The following is a 20,902-nucleotide window of genomic DNA, read 5'->3' as shown; positions in this document are numbered from 1 at the left end:
CCAACCCCTACAATTCTGTGATTCTGTGATATCATTTGCCGTGCTGCGATGCCAGGTGACCAGGCCGCCCTGTAGTGGTGGTCTCTGCTGCGAGATATTTATTGCTCGGCAAACATCTGCCTCATCTGTGTGCCTCTTCTCTAAGAAGGTGGGGATTTCTGGGGGCCAGGGTTTGGGATAGGACCGGGACGAGAACGGCCATTGAAGGGACTGACTGGATGCATACCCGTGTAGGGAGGATTTCCTGTTTATAACTCTGCTTGGAGAATGGTAAATAATTTTTCATCAGTTTGAGTGCGAGGTTGAATTTCTCAGCACAAATATTGAGTGGTACTTAAATTTGTGTTGATATAATATATCTTCAAAGCATTGATTTATCAGCCAAATATTGTGACTTAATGGTGTGTGTGTATGTCTATATGCACATTTATTTTATCAATACATGTGTAGATGCATTAAAAGTTGTTTGGCAGGATCTATTTTTGACAGCATTTGACAGCTTTTTTTCAATTATTTTTTGGTTCCCTCCCTCATAGTCTTTTTTGTCTCTTCATTTACAAAGACAGCACACCCAGGCTTTATTGTGCAGGGAGCTTTTTCTTTAATCACTTCTGATTTGCAGTTTAGCTTGAAAATACATTTTCATTCAAAGTGAAGAAGTTAAGCTGAAAATTGAGAAAAGCTTATTTTCCTCTTCTATTGTATGACTAAAAATAAGATGCCAGCTCTGAGAACATGAAGTGTATCATGATGGGAGATGACAAGTCTAATTCAATAACTACAGTTACTATTTCCTTTGTTCACTAATATTTTAAATGCAAAACAAGATTTGGGAGGAAAAAATGCATCTAATACAGCTAAGGTAGTTTGGATTCCAACTTGCTTAATGTTTCTTAAAATAAATGGTTTTGCATTTTTAATACAATTCTGTGTGCAAGATATCTGTGGTCAGTCTACTGTCTCAGTATTTTCAAGTATAATAAAAAATTAAAAACAATTATTTGAATAAATATATACTAAACATAATAAATGGTTGATTAAATACATCGTAAATATTGTCTGTTTCCAGTTAGTGACTGGGAATAAGAAATCTAATGTGCAGAATGTATTTGGTTCTAAACCAGGATCAGCCACTGGAAACAAACCTCTTTGTTTTCTTAAAAGTAAGCTGCAAATAATGTTAGAGATTACAGTGAAATGAATCAGTCTCCTGTTCCGTGATTTTAAGTCATGATTCAAATTGTGATTTCAAACCACGTAAATACAAAACAGCCCAGTACATTTGGCCACAGTCTTGGTTGAAGCCCCGAGGCACTATTTGTAGTAAAAAGACATCCTTGGCCTTGTTCCTTAGCTGGATCTTGCTCTCTCTATGCTGATGTTGACAGTGTTGTTTTCTCCTTTTTGCTGTTCTGCCTACTTTTATAATGGGCATGGAAGCGTAAAACATTTTTTCATCCTGTTTGGTACAGGTGCTTACCAGTCTGCGTTGGAGCCTCTTCCAAATGCTTTCTCTTGTCCAGTTGCTCAGAAGTAGCAAGTCATACCATGCCCCCACCTTTAGGATGCCTATGCTCCTGTTCCTATAAACGTCCAAAAAAGCAGGCAGCTTATCTTTTCATTCCTGTTTGGTATTGCAAATAATTAAGATGAAAGTACAGTGGAATGGTGATTAGTGCAATACATTTATTTAATCAAGTAGAGGAGAGAGTTGAGCTTTGAAGAGGTACTGGGTGCTAGAAAAACAAAGACTCCTCACTTAAGTTGCTGTAGCATGTTTGTGCCATCTGTACAACTGATGCTAAGGTACAAATTTGGCTTCTTCTAGGAGACGTTAGGCTTGCCATGTGGTTGAGACAGCTGCTGAGATAAAAGGGAATTTCTGAAACTAGCAATCTATTACTGTTATTATTGTTATTATTATGGCTGCTGATGGGGTGGGAGTACGGGGCATCCATATTTTGATCCAGCTTTGCTGTGCGACATAAAATTATTTCTACTCCTTTAATTATGCTCTTATTATGTAATGTTCTAAAGTAATTAAAAACATTAATTGTAAGTATTAAATTAAAAATGACTCAAAGGTCATCTTCTGGTCAGATAGCACTCATCAGGTGATGTAATACAGGCTGTGGAAAGCCTTGGGATAAAGCTGATGTAATGTTAAAGTTTTATTCTTTGTGTGTAATGGTCATCTTATCTGATGTGATTACGCTTCTGTAAGTGATCCAGAGTATAGCTGGTCTGCGATGGTTGGAAACTAATGAACGTAATTAAAGTCAATGTGAACTCTGATTCTGAAAGTCAGACTGTTGATGACAAATTGCTTTTTTGCTTAAAAAAATCTGTTTACTTATCATTGAAGTGGAAGTAATTGTTTTGCTTCTATCAAAACGTGTATGTTGTCATTTACATTTATCAAATGCAAGCTTACAGTTATTTGTATTCTTGTGTTATGAAACATTTCCTTTTGTTTTTGTAAGCAGTGAATTAAAAAGGTTGGAAATGCCAAGTACCTCAAACAGCACAGAAATACGTGATAGAACCTAAAACTTACTGCTATGGCAGTAGACAGTGGTGCTAGTATAATTGTGATAACTAAATTTTACTATTACTTGCGTCTTTAAACCCTAAAGAAAGAAAAATGTATACATGGCCTTTGCTGCAAACAGAAATTATGAAAAAATGGCAACTGGAGAAGACATTACTGGAGCTTCTCCGCTTTTAAAGGAATAAATGGTGGTCTGGGTAGAAGCCTGTCCTGTGTACAGGCTGCAAGGAAATCACTAGGGGAGATGCTGGCTAATGAGTGAAAAGGATAGGGATGTGCACAAAAGGAAATTTAAGCTTAAGAAGGTAAGTTAGAGATGTCAGTGTCATGTAGCATTTTGAGATCGGTGAGAGGAAACCTTTGAGTTTGATACCAAAAAAAAAAAAAAAGCTAAATTAAAATTTTTCCCTTAAACATAAGGGAATATGCTTCAGTAGAGTAAATGATGGGGTTACATCATTTTGACTGCAGTTAGCACGTTTTTGAGTTTGAAGGCTGTGTTAGTTGGCAGGGCAGTTAAATAGGGATTACCTTGCAAACTTTGATTGCTGTGTTGTTGTTGTTTTTAAAAGATATTCAGGACAGTCAATTCTCTCCCTGTCTTCCCCTGCTGACGTATTCAACACAAGGCCGGAGGTTTTCAGATGAGACGCTTCTCCAGCAATCAGAAATGGATTTTATTCCTTTAAGGTAGGATAAAGTTACCCGGTGTTGTGACAGAACACAACTTTTTTCCTGAGCGACCATAAATTGTCCTGTCTTTCATAATTAAATAATTATCATTTTGTGGTCACAGAAACAAAGGACAAAGATGTGTCGTTGTTTGCTTGTTTGTTTATTTATTTATTTATTGTGTTTTATGTATTTATTTTAAGTAGAGAGAAGGCTTTAGTAGAGTTCTTCTCATTATTTTGCCTTCAAAAAGGTTTGAACAAGGGAAAACCTCAACAGGTCTTATATGAACTTTTCATTTTTTATGTGTTTTATGTGTTTTTCATTTTTTATGTGAGTGTTTAAGGCCAGGCTGGATGGGGCTTTAAGTAACCTGATCTAGTGGAAGGTCTCCCTGCCCATGGCAGAAGGGTTGGAACGAGATGGTCTTTAAGGTCTCTTCCAACTCAAACCATTCTGTATGACTCTATGCTTTTATTTACTAGAGTAACACTTGTCATTTAAAATACTTACTTTTATATAAAAATATGAATATGTTACTGCAATAAGTATTTCTTTAAAGTCTTTGTCAAAGCCTTCATACGAAAGTGTGACAAATAACTCCTGTGCAAAGAAGTCAGGAAATTTTCTGCCCTTTATTAAAGACAGGAAAAGAGTGTGCATGTAAATACACATATTTACAGTGTCATTGATGTTTGTTTCCCCCTACGTATCTGGTGTGTGACAGGACAGGTTTGTTTCCTAATATAACGTACGGTGACTTTACTTCGTGGATCAGAACTCAGTTCCACCAGAGGTGATGATCTACTTGCATTTAGTAATATTAGTTGAGGTTTAATGATAATTTTTATGTTAAAAAACACTATATTTTATATCCTTTAAATAATTAATATAAAAAAACTAAAGTGGATGATTCTTGTATTTCCTCTATGTTATACAATTTATATACATTTATACATTTGCATTTTTTAAAAAATGTAAGCAAATCCTCTATTTTCTTTAGACTTCTGTCTTATTTTACATTTAACTAAAGTGTCCTGTTAGTACAATAAAAACAAGCAAAACCTTTCAGTCCCGAACTGACTAAAAATACCAACATACCAAGTAGAAAAAATAACTTTCAAACCTTGACTTTATAGGGCAGGAGGGCTTTTCAATATTATTTGGACTTTCTTTACATTTCTTTGCATTTTGCTCTGTTTAGGGGATGTATTTATGTGCATGTTGCTAAATCCCAGTTACTTGTTTGGATGAAGTCATACTTTGGCCTCTTACACTTAAGCAGAAAATGTTGAAATAAATAGTGTCATGAGAAATGTACTTACTTTTCTTGTCTCTTATAGAGGAGTCCCTGATGTTTCTGGTGCTTCAGAGGAGCATTCAAAGCCTTTGCATGTAGAAGAAGCTGTGTGTTTGGCAGATGCTGAAGTACCCTCCGATGCACCCAGTGACTGCTTTAGTTTGTCTCAGCATCCGCTTCCATTCAGACACGGGGAACCTTGTGATGCCAGTTTTAGTGGTGGTTTGTCTCAGCAAGCCTCTTGTTTTTCTGGACATCTACTTGTGAACAAGGAGGCAAATGAAGACTGTAAAAACGACGCTAATGGAAAGACACTGATCCCCCAAACAGGTGACAGTTTAGCAAGCTCCACTTCTAAAATGATGCTAATCCAGGAAAGTAGACTGAACAAAATGGAAGCTTCTCTTGCAAAGCAGACCTGTAGTACTTCTGCAAAAGATGAACATTTCTCTTGTGACAACAATGTGAAAGCTCCTGGTTTTGAGCTTGCAGAGAAGGAAAAAGGGTTATTGAGGCACGATGAGTTCTCATCTGAAAACTCCTCTTGTAAAATAACACTGACTAAGAATTCAGAAAAATGTGAAAGAGAGATGCAGGTGGAGAAAGTAACAATGGCTGAGGCAGAGTCAGAAGGATGCCTGAGACACCTAGAGAAGTTGGAAAAAGACAAGAATGTTTCTGGGCTTGATTTCTCTAATAAGTTGCCTGATGATTTGAGGAAAGACAGTTGTAAAACTTCAGATGGGCAGGATACATTTTCTGCAAAGACTTCTGAAATACTCAGGGAGTCTGAGGAGAATGGAGCAGATTTAAATGACTTCGGAAGCGTGAAATTTGTGGCTGTTACTAATGAGCCCCAGGGAGCTTTCCTAGATCATCAGCAGAAACAATCATCTCCTGCAGTGAGACTTGAGAAAGAGGAGCTTGTCCCTGTTGTGACAGGCACTAGTGATTGTACACCTAAACAGCTCGTCGGGACGGACACGGAAGCTCCTTCTTCACGTGGTGAGAATGCCCTAGTGGAAGCAGAACCTGGAGTGCGCAGGGGTGAATTAACTATTTCAGATTTTTCCATAGAAAGGGGACATAAACTTAGAGACATTTCCCCTTCATTTAATTTCCTCATAGGTGATGGCTCATTCTTTGGACACCTTGCTCGTCCAAGCTATCAGTCGACTCCAGGGATACTTGTAAACAAAACTGAGGCAGAACCCAGTGCTCGAGTGATCAAGTCGGATATTCAGGCCTCTCCTTTGTGCTTAAATGAAGAAAATTCTGGGAACTTGTCTACCAGTACACCTACATCTGTTGAGAAGGAACATTCTCTGCAATGTGCTCAGAAAGGAAATGACAAACACTTTGAGTCCTTGAAACTGAAATATCCTCACACTGGAAGAATTCAGTCGCTCCCATCACTTAGCTTCATGGAGAAGGTGGGGACTTGGAATATGAGCCAGTCAGACAAGATATCTGATGCACTGGCTTCATCTCACCCGAGTGGAATTTCTCTGAGAAAGAAAGCCTACAGTGCAATTACCAGTTCTTTGAACAATATTTTGTCAACACAGAATAGTAGTAGAAACCCTAAAGGTTATCTTGCTGCTTCTTCTGGGGAGACACATTCCCTGGAAAGTTTGCACTGTTATAATAAAAACTTGGAGCATGTTCACCCTCTTACTAGATCTCAGTCTGACAACTCAGTAAATGTCGCTGGTAGAAACACCCCCCTGACTGACGTTGTTCAGCCAGCAACATCAACGGAGGCGATGCAACCTTTAGAAGAAAAAAGTAGTGTTCTAAGAGTGTCTGAAAATAGACTAGGAGGCTCCATGATACACAAGTTTACAACTGAGATGGTTTCTGGACCTACTGATAAAGATGCTGAAAGTGACAGTACAGGACAAAGTTCAGACCCAAATGGTTTCGTTTCCTGTGAAAGAGTTGCTCAGCTCCTTAGAGAGGATAGAAACTCTCCAGCTGATGACCAGACGAATTGTGATGGTCTTGAAAATCAACAACTGCCCCATAACGTAGATATTCCTACTGGTCATGTCAGCACGGACAATTTAGGGGATATTTCCCAAGACAGTTTGAATCTTCCTGCTAGTTCTGGGGAAAGTAGCCAGGGGGGCTCAGGCTCAGCAGGGTGCTCTTCAGCAGTTTCCGGACACTTCTTCACCAGTGCAGAAGACGATAACTTCATCCCCTTTGGAACAGCTTGTTTGGGAACTCCGGAAAAAGAAGAGTTTAATATTGAAGAAAGGATCCCAGTAAGTTATGTTCTTATAAAATTTTGTAACTTTTTACAAGGGATTATAAAGGGATATGAGTATATTCAGCTACTTTAGAGCAGGTAGGACAAAAGTGCAGAAGGTATTATAAGATTGGTTGTCTGAGTCAAGAGGCTGTCGTGCTTATAGTTAGTTTCTGACATCTAGTTGTGTTGGGAACCCGTCATGCAATAGTTATTGTAGAAATACTAGGTGATTTATTTTGTGTATGCCTAATAAGTCTTAAAGGACACTTCATTTTTGTGATTCTAATAACTCTGACGTTAGAGTTGTCCCATTGTTTTTCCCAATGCTTTGGTAGGGTCTACATACAAATGGTTTTATACTGACTGGTCTGTTCTACTGGTGACCTTGATCCATGATAGTGGTTCAGTTTGTCTTAACTACAGAGGTGGATGAAATAACTTTCAGGTAATATTTATCATGGGAAAAGTAAGGGTTGGGTATGGCAGAGGCTCCCCCGGGTACAGGTGATAGTATCACAGTAACAATACCCAAGAGGCATGTAAAGATCAGTGGCTGATTGTGCTGGAGCATAAAGGGCACAAGAAAAAGAACAGGACATAGCATTAGTGGTAAGTGAAATGTTTGATACGAAGACTTGTAAATAAGTTGCTTACAGCTCTTTTTGCAGAGCATTGGTAAGTCATTTCTGATCTTCCAGCTTCTTTCAAATGATCGGGATATAATTATCCAAACGTGAGGTTGAGACTCAAGTGCTGACTAAGGAAACGTTAGGCTGCAGGAGAGAGAGCTGAACTTCACACACCCACGGATCTGCAATAATAGCAAAACCGACACAGAACTTCTTGGCAAATACTCTTCTTTCTTGTTCACTTTGTTCAGGTATCTAAGACATAAATTCCTGATTCTTTATATTGCTCATGAACGATGTTCGAAGGCTCTGCATACCTTTTCTTTACTGTATCCTATCTGGCTAATGCAGATTTCATTCCTCCCTTCTCCGTTTTAGGATCGCTGGAGAGAATGAAGGGCAGATTGTGGCAGCCATGTTAACTATACTAATAGCCACTGAGTGTTAGAGAAAATTAAATGCAGATTTGTGTTAATCATAAACATGTAATTATCTTCTGAGTATGTGGCTGTTCCCCTCACAAGATGATTCCTGTAATCGTTAGGTCCTTGGAACTATGTTTTAGAAGCTCTCCTCTCTGAGATGTCTCTGAAAACACATGTTGAAACAAATATAAATGTTGCAGGGAGAATATTTTAAATGGAATTCATGAGATATAGAGGTTGTCTGTTATCTCCATTTTTTTAAATGAATATAAAGAATCATAGACTCATCAGTATAATGAGGCATGTTCTCCAGCTGTAGTTTTGAGGATTCTGTTGTCATAAATCACTGACAAGGTAAAGGGGATCAGGTCGCACGTAAGTTATTAAAATGTAGGTTTATAATAGTATCATAGGGGATAGAGTTGGCCAAGTTCTATAAATTCGTTTATTTCATATGGTTGGCAAATTTAGGCTGTAGTATAAGTTGAAAATAACTTCCCCCTATAAGTGATGAAATAAAACTAACTTCTTTTTTTTTTTTTTTAAGCTGTATATAGTATCTATAGACATAGATACTCTGGTAAAAGGAAAGAAATTTTCTCAGGAGACCGTAGGTGGCTTTTGATAGGCTCTTACTTCTGAGAGACTGTTCCAGCTTTCAAAATATATTAATACAGGGGATGATGCTGTGTGTGTCTGAACTGACAATCTCTGGGTGTTGCACGGAGAGTTGGTTTCATCCTAGTTATGTTTTTCTCTCTATATGTATCACACATTTTTTAGATTTTTAAGTAGGATTTTAGTTTTGCTTCTGTAAACTGCTTTTAACGCCTAATGATAATGAAGAAATTTTACTTGGATAGCATTTTTTTATTTAATACGTTATATGAATATATATACATATGCAGCATCCAATTACAGATAGTGCTTGTGTGCATTTGTTCTGTACTTTCCCATATGGAAAAGGAAAAAAGACATACATTTTATGCTGTCTTTACTATGGAGTGATTTATTGCTTTAGCTGCACTAGTAAAACTAAGTCTTGGTTGTACAAAGAACTTAATATTGTCCCTAGTCCAGTGTGGGTTTATTCCCTGTAGCAGCATCACCAGAACTATTTCATGACTGTTTTGAACCAGCTCTGGCAAAAGGGTTCACAACTCTTTGCCTTGAAGACTGGCCCATAATGAACTTTTCCTTAAGAGCGAGGAACTTTCCTGCTGCCTAGCCTGAATTTCAAAGTCTGATCATGTTAAGCTTTCTGTGCTGAACCCATTTGGGAAGAAAAAGGTGTAATCACACCAAAAAAAAGGCTTTTTAAAGTATGTCAAGAGCAAGAGGAGGTCTGAGGAAGACACTGGACTAATACTTGATGCAGATGGGCACCTGGCAAGTAAGGATGAGGAAAAGGTGGAAGCATTTAATGCCTTTTTTGCCTCACTGTTTAGCAGTAATAACAGATCTCATGCTGCCCAGTCCAATGAGTTGGAGGACCGTGACGGGGGATCAGTGACTCTCCGTCGTTGGTCACTGAATTGTAAGGCACTGGTTTTATCAACTCAACATTCATAAGCGCATAGGGCCTGACAGGATTCATGCCAAATTGCTGAAGGAATTAGAGGATGTTACAGCTGGACCCCTCTCAGCAATTTACCAAAGGTCATGGGAGTCCAGGGAGGTCCTGGCTGACTGGAAGCTGGCCAATGCTATACACATCTACAAAAAGGGCATGAGAGAAGACCCAGGAAACTACAGACCTTAGTTTAACCTTAGTTCCTACAGCAGTTATGGAGAAGATTGTCCTGGGTGCTACTGAAGGGTGTTTAAAGAACAAAGCTGTTACTGGCTGTAGTCAGCGTGGGCTCGTGAAGGGGAAGTCTTGTCTAATTTGATCCCCTTCTGCACTAAGGTCACCCACCTTGTGGATGTCATTTTTCTGGATTTTATTTAGGCCAGGGATACTATCTCTCACGGCATCCTTCTGGACAAATAGTCCAAGTGTGAGATGAAGTGGTTCACGCTACGCTGGGCGAGGAAAAGGCTTGAGGGTAGAGCTCGGAGGGTTGTGGTGAATGGAGCTACATCTGGCTGCTGGCCGGCCCCTTGTGGTGTTCCCCAGGGAACACCACTAATTTTAGGACCAGTTCTGTTCAACGTTTGTGTCAATGATCTGGATGCAAGAGCTGAATGTGCCCTTAGCAAGTTTGCTGATGTTACTAAACTGGGAGGTGCTGGTGACTCTCAGGAAGGATTTGAGGGCTTGTAGAGGGATCTAGATAGAGCACTGGGCACTCATCGGTGGCACGAAATTCAGCGAAGGTGAGCGCTGGGTGCTGCACCTGGGGTGGAACAGTGCTGGATGTAGGTGGGATACAAACGGTTGGGGAGCAGCTCAGCAGGAAGGGACCTGAGGGGAAAGCACGCGTTGGGGTGCATCAAACACTGCGTAGCCAGGCAGTCAAAAGAGGTGATTCTCCCGCTGTATTCAGCGTTGGTGCAGCCTCACCTCGAATGTTGCATGCAGCTCTGGGCTGCACAACGTAAAAAGGATGTTAAGGTCCTTGAAAGTGTCCAGAGGAGGGCAGCAAAGCTAGTAAAAGGTCTGGGATGCGTGTCCTGTGGGGAGAGGCTGAGGAGCAAAGGAGGTTGAGAGGCGACCTTGTTACTCTCTGCAACTCCCTGAGGAGGGGAAGCCCATAAGGAGATGCTGGAAACCAATAGCAGGACGCATGGGAGTTGCTCTGGGGAGGGTCAGACTGGATATTCGGTAAAAATTCTTTACTGTGAGGGTGGTCAGACACTGGCACAGGCTTCCTGGAGGGGTGGTTGATGCCCAGCGCCTGTCAGTGTTCAAGAGGCATTTGGATGCTGCCCTCGTTAATGTGGTTTAACTTTTGGGTAGCCCTGCAGTGGTCAGGCAGTTGGACTTGATCTCTGTGAGCCTCTTCCAACTGATCTGCTCTACTGTGCCCTGAGATGATGGAGGGAAAATGTGCAACTTCAGAATCCATTAGCATTCTGTAAGAGTGCCTCGTGTGTCCCTTATTTCTTTTGTCAGATATACCTTCGCAACCTTGGCATTGATCAGTCACCTGGAACTATACTGACTCTGTTTGTACCCCGAGGACCCATCAGGGAAGTTGAATTTTCCCCTTCAGAGCTCAGAACACTGAAGGACTCCACTGACACGCTGGCGAGGACCCAGCAGCCCCAAGGTATGTGGGAGGGGAAGGCCTTGTGATGTGCAAACCTTAGAGAACAGAACTTCAGAGATACCCGTGAGGTTATTCGTGGCCTGGCAGTGTCAAGTATGTTTCTTCTCCTGTGATGCTCTTCATCATTCATACAATTTGATCTTCGTATGATTTGATCTCAAATGTGAGATATTTGAACTGGAAAAATAAGCATTAAAACCGTTGGAAGCATACCTTTTCACCAAGAAATTCTGGCTATGTGGCATCTTCTTGGCAGTGTGGTGTCCGTGTATCTTTATTTCTCTTTTCATAGGATTTCTTATGAAGCAAATGCTTTGTATCTAAAGGTTAAAGAAGTGTTACAAAACTTCTTATTTCTGTGAGAGTAGTAAGTCTTGGTTTATTTTTCTTCCCGAGGCTTCCTTGGCTTGTTCAGTGTGACAAAAAGTCGTACACACTTTAAAGCTGACCTGATCAGTTCATGAATCAGTCTATCTCAACATAAAAAATGTATGGATAACGACCTTAATAAGTGTCGACTCATTTCTATATGAAGAACAATGTGTTCAGTTAGGGTTAAGAAGTCCTTCAGCACCATGCCCATGTAGTACCTCATTTAAATGTTAAAGTTTGTATTTTCCTTAGCACATTCTCTTTTGGTATTTGCATCTTGTACTCAGTGGGGAAGTGCGGATCTGCAGCCTCTTCACAAGTACCTGTCTAACCCTTTGAATATCTGAGACTTTCAAGTGTCTTGTGCTGACCTGCATTTCTGACAAGAAGAGGTTAAATGCATCTTTTTCTTAAGCCTGTTGGGCTTGCTTGTTTTCTCTTTTTTCCTTCTGTAAACATTATGGGAGACTTGGCAACTGAAACACTTGGCAGTAGGTACAGGGGCAATGTTGTCTGGGCTAAGTGTACTTGAAAATGTCGGTGGTTGGGGCATGAAACAAAATTGTGTTTGAAACAAACAAAATGGACTCGATGATCCTTGTGGGTCCCTTCCAAATCGGGATGTTCTATGATTGTAAAATTCCTGTTGGTAGGCATACTTGGGAGCTGGCTTTTCACAGTTGTGTGTACCTGCCAGCATGGATTTAAGAACACCATTTGCATTTAAGTTCATTTCTGTAAAGCAATTAGACATTACATATCTAAATGCTAAATGTAATACCAAATGTGCATCCTGTCTGCTTTTGGACTTTTCCAACCACTAGTGGGAAACAAGCTTATCTGTTGTATTTTGGAAATACTGTCCCATAGGACTCATTTCTTGCAGGGATACTTTTATAATCCAAGTATTCATTTGGATGTAGTGTCACCACTATGTCACTTATCTAAGAACAATTATTTAAAAAGTACAATAACCATTTATTTAAATGCAAATTGTTTAAGTCAATTTCTGTAGTTTCTTTGATATTTATCCAAAATGGTTTAACAGATTTCTTCCAGTAGAGAATTCTCATGGAAGCGGTAGGCCAAGTCTCATTCTAAAAACACTTTTCCTGAACGTCTTCCAGGATTTGTAATTATTTTCTTCCTCTACAAGAAAGGAAGAATTAGTCCCTCTAGTATAAGAAAAAAGTAGTCTTTACTGATTTGGCTGTTTCCCAGAGTCCCAAACTTAAAGAATTTTTTCTTTCTTTGTAGGTGAACTGCTGGCAGCAGTTGAAGTTACACAAACAAGTTTCAACTCTGGCACTTCCACTGTCAGCATTTCTATACCAATGAATTCAGCTGTTGGCTCCGATGTTCTGTCACCTAGTGAACTCTCTCCCAACTTCTCAAGATCTTCTGGAGACAAACCCGTGAGTCCGTGCAGCGTGTCATGCCGCCAAGTGGAGATAAGTGCTCCGCTTTCCACACAACAGGAGGCAGAACATTCAGCTGTCTCCAGAGTAGCTGAACCAAACCAGCACCTGCAGACTGTTTCACCTGACTGCCATTCTGATAGAGAGAGTCCCATGCTGATTGCAAAACATGCTCAGGATCTGCTAGTTAAAAATGAGTTGAGAGATGTGAGTAGCAGCTCACAGAGATGGACTGCCAGTTCCTTGGCTGGAGTTAAAGGTGAAATAGAAGTTGAGAGAGGATCACAAACTTCGAGTGTGGGTAGTGAGAGAAATAAGGCTCAGGAAAGTGATTCTCAGATTGGATCTGGTGCATTGCAAGAAATATGTAAGCTTTTGGCAGAGGCAGAGGTTATAGCTGGCAGCTGGTGTGACCCTGTCTTTTCTGCTGCCTCTTCTAGAGAAACTGGTGAGTCTTCCCCAGTGCTGATTAAAAAGGAGGATGGCCCCAAAGATTCTGGGTTGGAGAAAGACAGCGTCCTTTGGTTTCAGAAGATACTGTCACAGGATGAGACTATGACCCAAAGAAGTATGCAAGAAGAGGGATCGGTAATAAAGCCTCTGGATTCTCACAAAGGCAATTTAAGATGGGAAAGTTCTTCTGATGTCAATTTGCGTAGCAGTGAAGAGATGATAAAGGAGATGACCAAAGAGTTTAGGATGGGGAAATCTGTAGGAAGGTCGGAGCCAGAAGGCTGCAGCAGTGTAACTACAGACAGAAATCAACCTGGTTTCGTGGCTGTTGCACAAAGCAATGCAAGTAGTGAACTCAGCACTGAAAGAATTTCAGGGTTGGGGAATCCTTCTTCATCTGAGCCTCACGGCAGTGCTGCCAATGTTCCAGGAAGCTTCCAGAGCTTGTTGTCTAAAGCTAGTGTAGCTGGAAGCAAGGTGGGAGGTATGCAAGAGAGTGATGGCAGTAGCAGTGGAGATTCCCTTGCTGCCCGCGTCAAAAACCTTCTGAGGAATCCATCTTCAGTGCCTCTAGACAACATCACTGATATCGCAGGAGGCTTCCAGAGCATGTTGTCAAAAGTGAGTGTAGCTGGAAACAAGGCAGGAGGCATGCAAGAGAGCGATGGCAGTAGCAGTGGAGATTCACTTGCTGCCCGTGTCAAAAGCCTGCTGAGGGATCCTCCTTCAGAGCCTCTAGGCAGAGTCACTGATGTCCCAGGAGGCTTCCAGAGCATGTTGTCGAAAGCGAGTGTAGCTGGAAGCAAGGCAGGAGGAATGCAAGAGAGCGATGGCAGTAGCAGTGGAGACTCGCTGGCAGCCCGTGTCAAAAGCCTGCTGAGAAGTGGATCACCCGCAATCCATGCGACACAAATTCTGAGTGGTGCGGATGAAGAGGAGAGGAAAGCACGAGGTAATGAAATAGCTCAGTTGTGTTTTAGCAAGTGTTATATCAGAATGGCAAACCTTTAATTTAGGTATATGTTTATGGGATTGCTTTGAAGTGCTTTTGAAATGAAGGGGTATGGGCACAGGAGGACCTTTTCCACTGGTTTTAAAGGTTCATGCCACATATGACATTATGTTGCTGATATCACATACCACGTTATGTTGCTTATGATAAGCTTTAATGGGACAAGGCTTAATGTTCAATGTCTTTGTCTCCTTATGTAGGATGATAGAATAGGATAGAATTGTACTTTACCAGTTTGGATACTTCTTTTGCCTAAATTGTTACTGTGGTTTTGTCCACATAGCTATTAGAAATGTGCTAGTTTAAGTACTTGGGAAGGGATTGTGTAAGAGTGTTGGCTTGAGCCTGAGGCTGTAAAGATGTCAGAACCAGGCAGTTGGTTCTGGATCCATTTTTCCAAACGAATGCTCAAAAGGTCCATTTTGACTCGTATTCCTGGTCAGTCTGTCCAGGAGTGTGTTTCGTATATTCAAACCACTGTATTTGATACTAATCTTTGTTACCTTTGTTGGGGTAGTTAGAAATGCATAGCGTAGTTATGACTTTAAATTATAAAACTGTTGCTATGTATGATGAGCAAAAAAGAAAAGTAATCAGCTTTCTTTATTATGTCCCTTGTGTGTAGCATGGGTGAAGCTAAAGCTGGCCAGCCGATCTCAGGAATCTGTGTCAGACCTGAATGAAGAGGACCGACAAAGAATAAAGGAGATAAAGGCAGAGCTGCTTCTGAGTGCCAAGAAATCTGGACTAGCCAAGGTATGAAAGAGAAACAGCTGCTCTGAAATTTTGTCATCCCTTCCAGCATACAGTGATGAATTATATTTCTGATGTTTTTGAAGACCGGTGGATAGACAGGGAGAGGGGTGCAGATGAAGTTAGTGGATAAGCTTGTTTCTTCTTTGGGCATGGCTTAGTCTGGACCAGCTGTAGCACATCCTGTTTTTTTTCCTGTTTTTTCTTTTTCCCAGCTGATAGTTGGATATCTTAGGGGTGGTACTAATACATAACTGAAGATGCTCTGAAGGAAGGTGTGATGATCTTTAAGGTCCTTTCCAACCCAAACCGTTCTATGATTGTAAGGTATGAAGCAGAGAGACACGGTCAGCTATTATGTGATGGGAGAAATGCACACTGCTCGTGATCCCATTAGGTTTAATGAGTTCTGCTTTTCACAGAACATTTACACTTGTTGACAGTGCCTTGTAAACTCCTCCTTTTGTGGAGGAAGGATGTTGTACAAGATGACTGGACATGAGATAATGCTGTCTCACGTCAAGCTTTTAGTGGCTGTCTGTGTGTCCCAAGATAGGCCACTGTTCTTAGAGGGTATTTTAAACAAAAGAATAAACTGGAAAAACGTGGAGGTGTTTGTGTAAGATGAGTAGGGGATGGATGATCTTTTCATGCAGTGAAGGATAGAATGTACTGAGTTACTGGAAGAGAGACCAGATAATTAGGCAGAACTGAAGATAATTGGGGCAGTTTCTGAGAATATAGAAACGTTGCATGTGAAAATGCAGTCATTACCTGTCCTTAATCTGGTGTTCCAGACAACCATAGAATCACAGAATGGTTTGGGTTGGAAGGGACCGTAAAGATCACCCGGTTCCAACCTCCTGCCATGGGCAGGGACACCTCCCACCAGACCAGGTTGCTCAAAGCCCCATCCAGCCTGGCCTTGAACACTTCCAAGGATGGGACAAATGTCTTTAGCTTTAGTTAGTCTTTTTTTTTCTTTTCTTTTTTTTCTGCAGACTGACTGCATGCCAGGAAAAGCAGTAGTTTAGGGTAGGGGGGAGAGTATGATTCATGTGTAGCCCATATTTGCGTTTATAGTTTCTTTGTCAAGAGCAGTGTTGGTAATAGAGACATCAGCTTCTAAAAAGCATCAGGCCAAACTTCAGTTATTCAGGTATTGATGTAATCTTTGAGCCTGGAAAAAGAAAAAGGAAAATAAATTTAACAATTTTATGTACTTTTGGAATTTCAGACAAGAGACTCTTCCCACTTAAAAATAAAAATAAGTAAATAAACCCACAAATGTCTGCTTCAGTCTGCTTATCAAAAACTAGAGGCTCTGGAGCTATTTTCTTGAGCTTTTAATTCTTGCTAGGTCACAGCTTTGTCCCTAATACTGACTTGTTACAGTTTGGAACCAAATAATTCTACCTTTATGAGTGTTGGCTATGAATTGTTTTGTCCCAGTGTAGAATAAGAAAAAAAATACCATTGTTTTGTAAGTCAAGACTCCAAGAAATTACTTTTGGCTTAACTACAACACCTTCTGCTTTGATCTTGGAAGCATTTTTACTCTACAATAGGTTTAATTGGAGATCGAAAGTAGTTTTGAATTTGCAGAATGAAGGTAGATGCTTTTTTTTTTCTTTTTTTGTTATACTTGAGATAAATGTTTGTTTCCCTCCAAGGAAAACAATGTCACTGAAAAATCCAGATTGTTGAAAATAAAACTATTTCACTGAAAAAAATGCAGCCAGTTTTATTGCTGACAAAATAATCTACTATAAGTTTAATGGAAACCGTTCTGTAAAATACCTCCTGAATTTACAGAGCGAAGCTGGCGATGTGTTGACTCAAAAAGAACAGAAAAATGATTATGAAAAGATATTTTCCTTCTCCTAAACTTTAAAGATTATGAATGGCAAACTGTTCCTAGCACTCACGCAAACAATTCTTTCATCAGATCGTCATTTTTATTTAGTGCTTCTGATGCAGGCTTATGACAAATATTCTTTTTTAGAAAGTTTATATGCTGCCTCTCATTTTTTATAGGTGAAAACTCAAGAAATGTACCGCCGTGATATTTTATTATTTCTAGCAGGAAAGATGTGAAGCTTGTCTACTAAAAAGAAAATGCAAGTAAAGAGCAGGGACAATTTGGGAGAGTTCTTCTCAGGGATCATCTGAGTATTGTTCTGTTCTACGTTTGGGATAGCGTCTGATCGATTGCTGTTTGTCATTTGTGATGTGTTAAATAACAGATGCTCTAAAAAAGAAAAAGCGTAAGGGTTTCTCAAGTTCTAGTTAAGCCGGGTGTTTTAAGGAGGTGATTGGGACATACGCAAACGAACAGGCTTCAAACATGTATTGAAGTGCTCAGCTGAATACTGCCCCCGGAAAGGAGCATTCTATATAAAAATGACATTTAATTTTGAAGATGCATTTCTAATAGCAAGCAACGCTCATGACTGTAACTCAGAATCTGAATTGTTTTCTTTGCTTTCTCTTCTGTAAAACTGACAAACCCTGCCCTGTGCATCTGTTTTCTGTGCACTTAATTGGTGGCGTCCTCCTGTCCATTTTATAGCTCTTCCATTATACACAAGGTGAGAAATAGTTTACTCATGTGCTTATAAACATTAAATCTTGGCAGGGCTGTTTAGGGATAGATGGCAAACATGGGACTTATACAGCTTATTTCTTAAACTTCATACTGACTCCATTTCCAGTCGACTCTTTCTAAGGGTCTTAACTGGCTCTTCAAGGAAAGGGAAGGTGCAAGGCACTGGGCTTCTTTAGGAGAGTATCACAGGAGCCCCAGTCTGTGGATTTATTAACTGAATGTTATATGAAGGTGCCTAGGAAATGTTAAATTTTACGTTGTGTGGAGGTAAACCTCGTGACACTTATCCTAAGTGTCACTTTGGGTAATTTCTATATCTGTAGCCAGATGGGAAAATCTGAAGACTTGTAGGTGCTGTTCTGCTCCAGGTGTATTGTCTTTCAAATTTAACCTTCTTCCTGTGCCTTTTGCGTATGTGCATTTCTTTCTGTGCCCCCTCGTTTGGGCTGAGGGGTTTCGAAATGATGTTGGATGTAAGAGAATTTCAACATACTAACCCCATGGTTTCTTTCCATCTAAATTTAGGATCTTATTACTCCACCTATATTCGTGGGGATGCGAAGTAGTTATCACTTGATTTACCTACGAGTATTCTCCCTTTGCATTCTGTATTCTTCCACTATATACTGTATTTTTCCACTCCTTGTTCTTACTTGCTTTTTCAGGAAGTTCACTGAGTTGTAGCTATAAATTTGCACTGCATTCTCTTGTGGATCATATGCCGTACAGATCTTTTTTGGAAAGATGACACATAACAAGCACAATAAAACATGTGAAAGGCTTGGGAAGATGAGTTTATAGCAACTGCTGTGCTTGCTTTCAGTAGGAGTTGCTGCATTCAGGCGGTTGAACTGGTACATGGCTCAGAGAAGAGATGGGCTCAGGAGCAGCCCTGCCCTGGCACAGAAGTGCCCCGTGTCCTTACACACTTCTACACCCTCTTATTGTCCCTCCCAGCCACAGGAAATGCAGGGACTCAAATAAACTAATGCACTTCCTTGGAATAGGTAAGGCCACAGAAAAGTACTGCTTTGGAAGAGTAATCCTAGCCTTGGAAGAGTAATCCTAAGAAGAGTAATCCTAGCCTTTCAGATGCGCTACTGCACTCCAGGGATTTTGATGTCAATTTTGGATGCTGATGAAACTGTTTGTCTTGTCTTGCTGTTCCCAGCTAACCACGATTGCCCCTGACGCTAAACCGATCTGTCAGAAAGAGATGGGCTGGAATAATGGAAGAGGGAGCTGCTGTCTAGCATGGCGTGTGAAACGTGGGTTGGTATTTTGCGTCAGGAGAGGGAATAAGAGTATGATACCAGGTTTAGTTCAAACCTAATTAAGTGAGAAGAATCTCTGTGGATAAAAAGTCACTCTGGAATTGCAACAGCTACTTGTAAAAACCAGCGTTTCCTTTGTTTTGTTACTGCCCTTACTGAAGGTGCCCTCCCTGCAGCTGAGCAGTTAGCAGATCAGGGGAGCAGTTGCCTTAGTTTGCTTCAGGGCAAAGTCTGTTGCAGGTTTTGATCAACACTGACAGGAAAAAAAAATAATACTGTGAATGGTAACATAAGTTTTTCTCAGTTATACTTGCAAGCATTTATCTTTGTGCTCTTAGATGAACAGGTTTTCCACGTGCATCTGGGAGTGTGGTGTTTTATTCACTTGCTTGTAGTGTGATCATGAGGTATTTGCATTTCTTTTCTTCCAAACTGCCTTCTTACACCAGTCAGGTAAGTTGCTGCAAAGATGAGCTGCCAGCATTTGGGAGCTTCTGCTGTAATGAGAAAAGCCTTAAAAACACAGGTCTCTGCCGCAGAGAGAGGATCACATTTTATTTGTCCATCTGGTTTATCTCTGTAAGCCCCTGCAGATGATGAATGTTCCTTGCTAGTGTCTGTGCTTTGTAATGAGATTTAAAGCGTTTTCAAACTTCACTGATATATTTAGACACGTTTATTTGTGTTGTTTGGCAAGTACCGAGAGCCACTTGTTGAACCCTTTATGCATTCTCTCTCTGTATGGTATATTTAATGGCTTGTCTGCAAAAGGTGTAGAGAACTCAGATTTCATTTTGAGATGCCAGAAGGCAGCACAGGCTCCGTAGAAAGCAGGGGCTGTAACTGAGGAGCACGCCCTGGGAATTGTCCCATTAACTGCTGTGTAGGTTTTCTGCCTCATTAACAGGTGCTGAAAGGCAACACCATCTGAGGAGGAGAGTATGTAAAGGGTAGGGTGCGGGTTTTTTGACTGATTCTGCTGTTGGGCTATAGCCTGTGTTGCTTTAATTTTATTTACTTACTGCAGCAGTTTGCTGTTGATTGTTGATGGTGGAGCTGTTTGGCTGGTGGCAGTGGACCTTGAGGTACAGGAGAATATGGAGCAATGAAGGCAGGAGAATAGGCTGCAAACGGTTAGTAAAATTGGGCAAGAAAACCAAGAAGAAAGTTAAAGTTATTAGTTTCAGTTTCTTAAATGGCCGTAAGCAAATAACTTAAGACTCAGAATTTTATACTGCTGTGTAAAATACATGACAGAGATGCCTGAATGTGGGTAACCAAATAGTAGGGTCCTAAACGTAGTGGCTGTGATAGAGGGGTGTGATATGGATGTGGGACAATTTTCATGGTCAGACAAAGACGTAAACGTAATTTAGCCCAAAATTTATGAACAAGGACAACTGACAGTGGACATCCTTGGTTTTGGCTGGATTAGTGTCTTACCTACTGCTAGGATTTCCTTATGCTGCTTGCAGTATCCAGCAGTTTCAGCAGCTTTCAAAAAGAGGGGGGGAAAAAAAGTATTTGTGGCAAATGTGTCTGTTTTGATGGGAGAATGAAAATGATCTGCGCCTGAAAATTGGGAAGTTTTTACAAGCTATAATTTGCCTTAAAGAGTAAATGAAAGGTCTGATTGTTTTCAGTCATATTTTAATTACTGTCAGCAGTGGGTGGTGACCATAAAAAGATTTATTGTAGGTCTTGTCTGGGAAGTTGGCATGCTTTTTTTAAAGGAAAACAAAAATATCAATTATGGAAAATTAAAGCTTTTCTAATTAAATATTTTCTCATGCTTTTTAAAGAACATCTCTCTTTTTAAAGAACGTTTCTTCTTGCCTTGTGATTGAGTTTCTTTGACTTTAGTTCTGCTTCGTGAACGCTAGAATCAAACGACTCAAGTGCAAGGGAAAACATTTAATATAAAAGTTCTACTTTATATTGTGATAGTTATGCCGTAGCAAAA

General features: G+C 40.3%; 1 protein-coding gene across 1 annotated transcript in view; it reads left to right on the top strand.

The window, feature by feature from the left end:
- Positions 1–20,902, top strand: part of ALMS1 (ALMS1 centrosome and basal body associated protein) — a 72,406-nt gene that overhangs the window by 22,411 nt on the left and 29,093 nt on the right. The window contains exons 4-8 of the mRNA XM_080592084.1: positions 3,124–3,241; positions 4,567–6,793; positions 10,893–11,049; positions 12,679–14,244; positions 14,930–15,060. Of these exons, the coding sequence (XP_080448210.1) occupies positions 3,124–3,241; positions 4,567–6,793; positions 10,893–11,049; positions 12,679–14,244; positions 14,930–15,060 (4,199 nt within the window). The remainder of the gene's footprint in view (positions 1–3,123; positions 3,242–4,566; positions 6,794–10,892; positions 11,050–12,678; positions 14,245–14,929; positions 15,061–20,902) is intronic.

The sequence above is a fragment of the Anser brachyrhynchus genome (genome assembly GCF_964034855.1).
Source record: "Anser brachyrhynchus genome assembly, chromosome: 4".
NCBI classification, from domain to species: Eukaryota; Metazoa; Chordata; class Aves; order Anseriformes; family Anatidae; genus Anser; species Anser brachyrhynchus.
Note: the sequence above shows the minus strand (reverse complement) of the source record. Positions and strands in the feature narration are given on the sequence as shown.